This window comes from Hippoglossus stenolepis, chromosome 7, assembly GCF_022539355.2.
Source record: "Hippoglossus stenolepis isolate QCI-W04-F060 chromosome 7, HSTE1.2, whole genome shotgun sequence".
Lineage (NCBI taxonomy): Eukaryota > Metazoa > Chordata > Actinopteri > Pleuronectiformes > Pleuronectidae > Hippoglossus > Hippoglossus stenolepis.
The window spans coordinates 15,123,500-15,134,509 of record NC_061489.1 but is presented as its reverse complement, the minus strand read 5'-3'; the positions used below and the strand labels follow the sequence as shown (position 1 = coordinate 15,134,509).

At 39.0% G+C, this 11,010-nt stretch overlaps 1 protein-coding gene and 5 non-coding genes across 6 annotated transcripts; all 6 read right to left on the bottom strand.

The window, feature by feature from the left end:
* Positions 1 to 2,285: 2,285 nt before the first annotated feature.
* Positions 2,286 to 6,516, bottom strand: smtnl1 (smoothelin-like 1). Its single transcript, XM_035162363.2, has 5 exons — positions 6,185 to 6,516; positions 4,319 to 4,947; positions 4,118 to 4,232; positions 3,813 to 3,964; positions 2,286 to 2,924 (listed from the first exon to the last, which is right to left on the bottom strand). Exons 1-5 carry the CDS (start codon positions 6,266 to 6,268, stop codon positions 2,537 to 2,539), a joined length of 1,368 nt encoding a protein of 455 aa, XP_035018254.1. The 5' UTR covers positions 6,269 to 6,516; the 3' UTR covers positions 2,286 to 2,536.
* A 1,850-nt stretch (positions 6,517 to 8,366) lies between these two features.
* Positions 8,367 to 8,438, bottom strand: trnaw-cca. Its single transcript has one exon. It is a non-coding gene; the product is annotated as a tRNA-Trp (tRNA).
* Positions 8,439 to 9,152: 714 nt separating this feature from the next.
* On the bottom strand, positions 9,153 to 9,224 carry trnaw-cca. The gene has a single exon. It is a non-coding gene; the product is annotated as a tRNA-Trp (tRNA).
* A 224-nt stretch (positions 9,225 to 9,448) lies between these two features.
* Positions 9,449 to 9,520, bottom strand: trnaw-cca. Its single transcript has one exon. It is a non-coding gene; the product is annotated as a tRNA-Trp (tRNA).
* Positions 9,521 to 10,344: 824 nt separating this feature from the next.
* On the bottom strand, positions 10,345 to 10,416 carry trnaw-cca. The gene has a single exon. It is a non-coding gene; the product is annotated as a tRNA-Trp (tRNA).
* Positions 10,417 to 10,639: 223 nt separating this feature from the next.
* trnaw-cca lies at positions 10,640 to 10,711 on the bottom strand. Its single transcript has one exon. It is a non-coding gene; the product is annotated as a tRNA-Trp (tRNA).
* Positions 10,712 to 11,010: the final 299 nt, after the last annotated feature.

The window sequence follows — 11,010 nt, the reverse complement described above, 5'->3', positions numbered from 1 at the left end:
CTCCTTCTCCACCTCTCTGCTCCAGCTTGTCTCAGGCTGAGGTGGCTCCTGGTGTAGACTTGCCTCCATACTCCTAGCCTTGGCCTGACACTCAGTGAGCTCGGCCATGCAGTCAATGTAGGCCCTGAGGCGAGCACGCCGTTTCTTGGTCTCCTTCTTTATGAGACCATCTTTGTCTTTTAGCTGGTGTTCCAGCTGCTCCACCTGCTCCTTCAGAGACAAGTTTTGATGCGAGTTGATGCTCCTTCCAGAAATGTTTTCTCTGAAATAACATTAGTCCCAATGGAGAGGGATTGTTTTTTCCTTAAAGGAGCTACACACCTCATGTAATGTGCTCCTAGCATTAGCTTAAGCTCCCGTCAACTTGTCCTTAAACACATTCAAACTCCCTATAAACCAATTAAAACTCACCAGTAAAAAAAAAGCATTTTCTGAAATAAATGACTGGGAAAACGTCCCTCATCAATCACCAGGACAACTAGATGCTTTGATATGAATTTGAATCTGAATTTGATTGGTAGTGATGGCAGTTGTTTTTGTATTACTTTCTCTGCAATACTATAGTTAAATACCAAGGTTAATCTTCCCACTGTTACAAAAATCACATTGTTTGGTAGAATAAAATGTGAAATGTGAAAATATGCTGGTGCTAAAGATGTGTTTTCCACAATGCCTCGCTCTGCCTGGCCTAAGCGACCTAACGCTACTTAGCATCACGCTATCACGTATCACTCATTCAGTATCACGTATCACAACATAAAATGACAAGAATACCACAGGAATCAAAGATCAGCAGCAGAAAACACAAAACAAGCCAGCAACAATATTCCCACATTTGTCATAGAAGCAACAGAAACCAGCACAGAAACCAGCACAGAAACCAGCACATTATCAACATTTAACAGCAGCAGGTAACAGCAGCAACTTCATATTATACAGTGGACTCATTTCAAACTTAAATTATGAGCCTGAATTGTATCGGTTAGCATGCTGGGTAAATACAGAGAGAGAGTGAGACATGACTTACCTCAGTCAAGGTCAGAGTGCAATAGAAACTGTCTTAAACTTTAACAGTATTTAAGGCAATCAACAGCCAATCAGGGGTCTCCTATCAAAATTGTCCAATCAAAATCATCCTGTTGTCACAGCAACAATGGGGGTATTGAGGGAGTATCCCTGTCAATCAAAATCAGCTTCTATTTCAAATCTTAGCATCTGGTTGCTATGGTGATGAAAACACCTACTGATGACGAAGTTTTGCGATCATTTATTTCAGTAAATACTTTTTTTCTTACTTAGATATTTTGATGACTATATTTGATTTACATTTGAAATAATAATGTTATGAATAATAACTAAATATTATATAATGTTATTAATGCTATTTAATTATATGTTTAAAACTCTTTAAAACTCACTAACTGAATGCACCTGTTCTCTCCCCACTGGGAAGAGACAAATCTAATATAATAATAATAAATAACAACACAGTGGAATGTTAGTCAGCTTTCCCTTGAATGCCAGCGGTGTGTCGCGGCTCGCTCTCCCTAGCTCTACTGGAGGTGCTAGCGAGGGGCTACTAGCGCTAGCTGAAGATGACACACTCGGGCTCGGAGACCGCAGGACATTAAACGCTGTACAGTCTTTCAGATCCATTGTGTGGAGACATAGCACAGAAGCATGTATAATTAAAGCAATAAGTAAATTATATAATTATAATTATTAATAATCCTTACAATTTCAATAGGGCCTCCCACTGTCTCCTACTGTTCGGTGCTCGGGCCCTAATTAAAGCCCTCAAAAAGCCAATTCATTTGCCTGAAAAAAAATAATAATAACAAGATAAATGAAAAAATAAATAATAATAAACTTCAAAGAAATAATAAAATAATAATTAATACAAAAATATAATAATAATAATAATAACAATAATAATAACAATAATAATAATAATAATAATAATTGGCCCGAGCACATGCTTTGGTGAGAATTTGAGGGCTTTAATTTGTTGTTGAATCCTTTGATGCTGATAATGCAGGAGTGGAGTTGTTTGTTGACAACACTTTGGCTTCACTTTTGGGGTCATGCCGTCCATCTATATAATACAGTTTATGGTCTCTATAAAGTCTAATATAATTGATGTTCTATGAAATACTATTTCAAGTCAATCTGGTGGAACAGATAACCCTTTGGCATTGTGAAGACCTCATCCATCATGTTCTTGACATAAGTCACTTTTGTTGGTAGAGTAACACAACACAAAGATTTAATTGTCTCACCAAAAGTCACAAGTCCATGATTTAATTTATGACTTTATACAAACACAACAAATACAATAATTACATTTTCTACTTTATGTGGTCAAACAACAGTCAAATAAAAAAAAAAAAAATTCAATCGTACAGGTAAATGTAACATCACAATGCTAGAATCTGTGTGGATGTCGGTCCAACACCAAACTAAGACTCATCGTCGACCCTCAGCCATCAACAATCTTTTTGGTCTTTTCAGTCTTTTGTTCGCTGTCAGTGTTTTTCTACGACTCTGCCTCCACTAACGCTCCTCCACCTTCCTCCACCTCGCAGCTTTTCAGTGCATCCTCCTCCTCCTCACCGGTCACCACAGGCTCAGCACTTTCTCCCTCTTTTTCCTCTGGGCCATCCATCTTCCCATTCTCAGCAGACTCGTCTCCATCCTTCTCCGTCGACACCTCACCCACTACATCCTCTCCTTTATCTTTCTCCTCTCCCTCATTAGCAGACTTCTCTTTCTCTTCCTTTTCTCTGTCCTTCCTCTCTTTCTCTATTTTGGACAGGCTGTGGCAGAGGGACTGGACATACGTGAACACACACATGGGGTCCGGGTTGTTACCCATCATGAGCATGTCAGACACTTCCAGCAGGGGGCAGCAGTCAGCCAGTGACCTGGAAGGAGGAGCGGAGACAATCACTCAGGTGGAAAGTTACCAACTAAATTTACTCGCTATACTTTAATAAAATACAACGTTGAGGTACTAGTGAGTATTTCAATTTTCTGAAGCTTCAAACTTTCACTTTATAAAAGTTTTAATAGACTATATGTACTTTTCTTTTTACCCTACTACATTTATTTGAAAACTTTTGCTTCACCGGGTAGATATAGATTAATAATACAAAGTATACTCTTGTAGTAATGGGTTAAAATAAGACTTTATTGATCGAAGTAGTATTAGCCTCATTATATCATATTTATAAATACATACATATATATATTACATATTATATTATATAGGGCCATCCTACACAACCAGCAGTCCTACGTTTTTAACCTGTTATTATGCAGTAGACTTAACTTTTGGTTCTTTGTATAGTTGAATGCATGTACTTTTTTACTTTACATTTATTTAAAAAAAACATTGTAAAACAGGGACATTTGATTTTACAAAGAGAGAATCGTTTTCTCCCTTATTTGTTATTTAAATGTGTGAACCAGAAATAAATGGGGGTAAATTAGCAGCAGTTGCTCTTTCACAGATATTTTTTATAACGAATTTCGACCATCCTCTTTTGAAGGAATCTGACATAGTAATTCCTACTGTGCCCAAAAGTGCATGGGCAATTTGTATAAGTTTCCATACATGTAATAAAACAGTTGATTAAGCTAATAAACTACCTCTTAAACCTTAAACCATTGCAGAAACATTTTATTGTATAATGTGTTGGCTAACAATGACCTTATTGTGTTCCTTGTGCATGTGGTTACTCACAAGCTGCAACATGAACTGTTCAAATCTAAACTGAATCGAACTGTGTGAAGAATGAAATAGTCCGTACTCAGCGGTGTTGAAGGCCAGGGTGAAGTTTTTCTCCCTCTCCTTTGGACTGAGGGAGCTGTAGTCGAAAGCGTCGGGAAAGAAGCGGTGGATCAGAGCGCAGAAAGCCATCCCGTCGCACCAAGACGATGAGAAGTTTTCTATGTTGACGCCCTGAAAGATCAAGAGACACAAAGAGAATAAAGACACAGAAAGCAGAATACCTTCATTCAAACATTTTACATTTTTATGGTCTCAAACCTAGAGAACAATTCAGAAGATTAGCGGAAACAGAAACGTTAAATAAAGAATCTGTGTTGAGCTGACCTCATAGTTCCGGGTTTTGCTGCGACACCACTGAAGCATCTTCTGTTTGATTGAAGCTCCTGTGGCCACGGCTGCGGACGATCTCTGAATTTTGAAGTTGCGTGCTACCCCTGCCCTGAAAATGCCACAACATAGTTTATAATGAAACCCCCAACGGATCAATACTTTTTGAATTATATGAAATTGTGTATGATGACTTACTCTGGTGCACCTTGTTCAAATTTGGCTATTATATTTTTTTTAGTGGTTGCTCTAACAGAGCGTGCAGAGGTCCTCGGTCTGGGGACAGAGGAGGAGGCAGGTCCACTCTTTCTCTTGGGCTTCCCTTGCTTTTCTACTTCTTTTACCTTTCCTTTGTCTTTCGTCTCTACCTCTGCTTCTTTGACTTGTTTTGTCTTCTCTGCCTCCTTTGCTGCTTTCCCACTCACATCTGTCTCCTCTTCCTTTGCCTCTTCCCCTGTTTTACTCTTCTCTTCGTCTTTGTCCTTTAGCTCCTCTCCGTCTTTCCCGGTGTTGACCTCTTCCACCTGCTGCGCTCCTTTCTTGTTTTGTTCCAAGTCTCCCTCCTCTTCTTTTTCTCTGTTTATCACTTCTGGATCCTTCACACCAGTAGATGCTTGGTCTTTATCTGGTTCAGCCTCTTCACTGTCACCCTCATCCGACTTTGATATCGTCTGGGGTTTGTCCGTGTCTTCCGCACTGGCCTCCTCCTCATCACCTCCTCTCTCTTGTGGAACTGTATCCTCCATTGACCCCTGATCTTCAGCTGTCTCCATGTCTGAGCGCTCCGTCGCTGTGCCTTTATTCCCCTCTGGCTCTGGCTCACCAGCCTAGATAAGAAAGAGTGACTTTAATATTGTGTTTTGTTGTGTATTTTGTGTCACAAGAAATGTCGTGCAACTCCACACTTAAATATGGCACATGTAGTGCACATCTAGAAGTGTGCACCTGCTGATAAACCTTAACTTTATGCATCATTTACAGTTTTCTATTTTTTTACTGTGAATATTTGTGACCTATGCTTTGTTTTATTCATTCATGGTTAGTATCTAAAGGACTGTACTGCAGTTTTATCAGTTTTATTTACTTCCCGCAAATAATCTCTAAAAATGCTGAAACGTACATGTAGATATTGCCAAAATATTGAAGATTAATATTCTATCAAAATAAATAAAATAATATTATATAATATAATATAAATGAAAGCACAGACATAAGTCTTGCCCAATCTGTATTAGACTTATCTATCCTGCTTCTGTCCTGCTGCAGCTTGTCTTTGAAAATACAAAGAAACTAGAATGAATCTGTGAACATCCTGTTTAAATAATTAGGAACATGACGTCGGTTTGAATAGTAACATTATGTAAGATGCTGGCCTACTGTGCCCACACTTTAATGTGGTGATATCACACACCACGTAATGTGAGACCTGGGATTTGTTGAGTATCTCACATATGTAGATCCAATGGAGAGGTTGAACTTTAATGTTATACAAGCTTTTTGTAGGCTTTAAACTGCATCATAAACAGATTAATGTCACCCTAATAAAAACTAATCACACAATAAAAACACTTTTTGCTCTTAAAATTCAAATGTCAATTCAACCTAAGGACATAAAAATGCTTATCAAGTCTCATTGAACAGTCTCTGAACTTTGACACATTACCTTATTACAAAGTTTAATGTCATTTTATTTAAAAAAATCATAGTTAAAATATCATTAGTAAGCTCAAGGGCTGTTTAGTAATGACCCACACTGCAGGAACAGTCAGCCCAGGTCAGGCCTTCCAGTGGTGACTCATCAGAGCTACTAAGAAAATCCACAGTGTGTTTGTGCGTGTGCGCGAGCATTACTTTGCACAATTTGTGTGTCTGTGTGTAACACGTGTTGCACAGTGAATCTAACCAAAACCACTTCTCTTATCCTGCTGCTCTCACTCTCAACACAGCACCTGCCATGGCCACAAATACTCACCCGGCCTGTTCCTGGTACAGAACTTAACACCAACAGTCATTGTGGGATTTACAAATAACGAAAACTTGAATATTAACATATCTAACACTCACCTGGTTGTTATTGTTGTTGGTATCAGTCTGATTGGTCGTCTCTGTTGACACAGACGTCTCCTGGCTTGGTGATTCTCCATCCATGATGTTCAGATAAGTTTATTTCTATAATGGATCAGATTTCCTTTAAGCTATTACCTCAGGACTAAATTACCTCTTGTCTTCCCTGCAACTTTTCATTGAGTCGAAGGTGAATCCTCTTCACAGGAACCCTGCTGAATATCTCACTCTCTTCCTCTCACTACTCGACCTCACTTTCCTGTCCCTGTCTCCCCCCTCTCTGTCCTCGGTGTGTGAGTGTGTGTGCGTTGGTTTGTGGATGTCCTCCTTCACCCGACACCCCCACCCTCTGCTTTGTGAGGATTCCTAGGCTTCTTTATCTGACCTTTCGAACAACACAGGGTCCCGAAATAGAGCCACAGTGGCACAGACGCAGACCAGTGGGGCGAGCAGCTGCGTCTGCTGTGGAAACCTTGGCTGTACACATACATACGCATACACACAAACAGGTGGGTGCATGCATGCAGTCAATGAAACCTGCTGGTATGTACACACACACACAACAGGCCTCTGTGTTTTTTGTATTAATAAAAAAATAAAAGATTTGGATGCTGGTATGCTGGCATTCAAAGCTGGTATGTTTGAGGCCAATCAAACTCAAAGGCATCTATTTATTAACCGGAATCAATGACATCAATGCACCAAACTCACAAAAAACAACGTCAGGGAAGAACCCAATACATTATGGTGCAGCTCCGGATCAGGGGGCAAATCCAGGAATTCATAGAACTTGATAAAAAAAATCCTGCATGTTTATGGGACTGATATTTATTATGTATATGTAATTTGGTGCAGATCCACATAAAAGTTTAGGGACTTTAATTGGGGTTTGATAAAAGGATTGTTTTGGCAGAGGTATGCACTCTGAGCATCGTTCTTGTTACACATCTTGTTTTGGTTGGCTTAAACAGTACATAACACGTTGATTCGTGAACTTCAGAAAAACACATTAATTAAGCTGCCAGCATGAGAGCAAAATCAATTATGCATTCAATGGGAATATGAGTAGATTCCACACTTATCACTGAGTCAATCCTCATGGTATGAACTGAAAACAGCAGTTGAATATTTGGCTCAATATTGTTTTATATTGTATCTTCTTTGCTCAAATGAGAAATGGAAACCAGTGACTTTACCTTCATATAATTCCTGACTGTGATTTTTGTCATTTCTGAACCTTTACCTGATTAAATTTGGATTATGAGATATCTAACCTTAAAATTTGATCTTTTTGTGAACTGCTCACCTTTTTATTAATTGTGGATCGCTCTTTATTCCTGATTCAGACACACAGGTAAAAGAATAAAGGAGGGATGACTGATGATGTAGCAGGGACTAATGTAAAAATAGAAACAGATACAAATTAATTGAAAACCATTACGTTGCTCCCTTTTTAAATCCTTGTCCACCATTATTAGGCTTTTCTACAAATGGTATTTTTCCTTATCTCTCTTTATCTCCTTGTCTTCCACTTTATAAGAGTTACAATTGGAAATACATACAGTATAAAGTAGGTACAAGTCCAGCCTCCCAGCTCGCTGTCCCAGCTTAACAACGCATATACTCATTCAACACATAACAGATGGTTTTAAAAATACACGTCTATCTTTATTCCCACTCTGTCTGTCAATACCTTCCCCTGCCCCCCCACATCCTGGTCTCCTCCTCTTCTCTGTCTCAGTCTTTGTGGCTATTAAAGTGGCAACGCCTTCTTGTGAGCTCATTGTGCACACTTTAATTAGATCGATATAATCCTGAAGCAAGATGTGGACGAAGAGCCTGCTGGAGCTCAAAAAAGCAAAGTAAGATAAGATGAGATAAGATAATCCCTAATTAGTCCCACAATGGGGAAATTTGCAGTATGACACCAGCAAGAGTCAAAAAGAAACTCATCATTACTACACCAGACATTCATTGGAAACTGTCATGTTACTTAAGACGGATGTAGTACAAGTGCCTTTAATAAAACAAAGTATGAGAGCCAACCAATTAGTTATCTGCATGGAAAGATATTTCCAGATTTGATGAAGTAATGATGAGTGCTTGTTACCATGTCACTGTGGTAAACTAGTAACTGAAATGATCTTGAAACTTCTGCATGACAAAGAGATTTCATGCTGTTTGACCTTGATGTGATTTGAACACGCAGCCTTCTGATCTGGAATCAGACGCGCTACCATTGCGCCACAAGGTCTGTAGAAGGAAATCATTTAGTATTAATTTAGAGGGATTCAATACAAGTGCAAAGAGCATCAATAAAACACAATTTAACCAATGAGTTCTTCAGATGTTTCTTAATTTGAAATGTAGTGGTGGAATGTATTCTTTCACATGTCACTCTTAACATCACGTGGTGACTGTGATATCCTGGAAAAGAACATGGGACACATTGATTGCAATAAATCTGTTTGACCTTGACATGATTTGAACATCCAATCTTCTGACCTGGAGTCAGACGCGCTACCGTTGCGCCACAAGGTCTGTATGATCAAATAAAGATAGCAAAGATCATCAATAAAACAGAATTTAACATTGAACCAATGAAGTTCTTAACAAAACAGATATTTTCGGATTTGATGAAGAGCGCTCACTAACATGTCACCTTAATTTTTGGTAGTGAACTGGTGACATCCTGGAAAATATCAGAGGACATATTGATTGCAACAAATACATGATGTGATTTGAAGACGCAGCCTTCTGATCTGGAGTCAGATGCACTACAGTTGTGCCGCAAGGTCTGTGTTTGGAAGTTGTAATGCTACTTTAGACGGATGCAGTTCAACTGCAAAGGCCATCAATAAATCAGTAATTAAAAAGTGAACAAATGTGTTCTTCGCAGAAAGTAATGGATTGTTAAGATATATTCAGGAAAGGAACACAGGACACATTGACTCCAATAAACGCTTTTTGACCTTGATGTGATTTGAACACGCAGCCTTCTGATCTGGAGTCAGACGCACTACCGTTGCACCACAAGGTCTATGACCAGTGACAATAATGCCACTTTAAATGGATGCAATAGAAGTGTAAAATAAATAAAACAATATATAAGAGTGAACCAATGTGTTCTTTGCCGAAAAGATTTCCACAGTTAATCAAAACACACTTCTGCAGAAATTGGAGCAGATCTTCGGTGAGTGAAAGTCATTTAGTGACTTCTCACCTTAGAAACACGAGATTGACAAGGTTTACCACACATCTGTTTGACCTTGACGTGATTTGAACACGCAGCCTTCTGATCTGGAGTCAGACGCGCTACCATTGCGCCACAAGGTCTGTAAAAACAAACACTGATGTTAATTTAGATGCAATGGAAGTGCAAATATCATCAATAAAACAGAATTAAATATTGAACCAATGAGTTCTTCAGTCGGAAGATATTTCCTGAGTTGGTGTTATGATTAGTTGGTGTTGGAGAAGGCTCTATTATACATCCCCATAAATTTGCTAAAGAACAAGCATTCTATAAGTCATACCTAATACTGTGGATGGACACGTGCATTTGAAAGCACAGGTGACCTTGACGTGTTCACGGAGCCTTCTGATCTGGAGTCAGACGCGCTACCGTTGCGCCACAAGGTCTATGGTCTAGGACAGTAATGCTACTTTAGAGGGATGCAAGAGAAGTGCAAAGGTCATCACAAAAACAAGATATAAGAGTGAACCAATGTGTTCTTTGTACATAAAGACATTTCCTGAATTAGTGTTTTGATTAAGTGATGGCAGAGAATGTACGTTAACATGTCACCCTGACTAAAATATCCTGGACATTTTTACAGGACAGAGGTATTTCCAAATAAACGTGACATGATTTCAACACACAGCCTTCTGTCCTGGAGTCAGACATGCTACCAATTCACCACAAGGTCTGTAAAAACATACAGTGATGTTAGTTTAGAGGGATTCAAGACAAGTGCAAAGATCGTCAATAAAACCGGATAAAATGCTGAGTTCTTCAGACAAAAGGTATTTACTGATTGTTTTAATTGCATGGTGGTGGAGAGCACTCTCTAACACACCACCCTACATATCAATAAGGAACTGGAGACTGTGATATCCTGGAAAGCATCAAAGGACACATAAACTGCAATAAACCCTTTTGACCTTGACGTGATTTGAACACGCAGCCTTCTGATCTGGAGTCAGACGCGCTACCGTTGCTCCACAAGGTCTGTAAAAACAAAGACTGATGTTAATTTAGATCCAATGGAAGTGCAAAGATAATATATAAATCAGGATTAAACAAATGAGTTCTTCAGTTAGAAGATGTTTCCTGATTTGGTGTTCTGACCAAGTGGTGTTGGAGAAGGCTTTATTATACACCCCCATCAATTTGCCAAAGCACATAAGTCACACCTGAAGCTGTGGATGAACACGTACATTTGAAAGCACAGGTGACCTTGACGTGATTTGAACACGCAGCCTTCTGATCTGGAGTCAGACGCGCTACCGTTGCGCCACAAGGTCCGTCGTTTCAGACAGTAATGCCACTTTATATGGATGCAATAGAAGTGCAAAGGTCATCAAAAAAACAATATATATAAGAGTGAACCAATGTGTTCTTTGTACATAAAGATATTTCTTGAATTGGTGTTTTGATTAAGTGATGGCAGAGAATGCACGTTAACATGTCACCCTAAATGTTCGTGGAGAACTGGTGACTAAAATATCCTGGACATTTTTACAGGACAGAGGTATTTTCAAATAAACGTGACATGATTTCAATTCACAGCCTTCTGTCCTGGACTCAGACACACTACCAATTC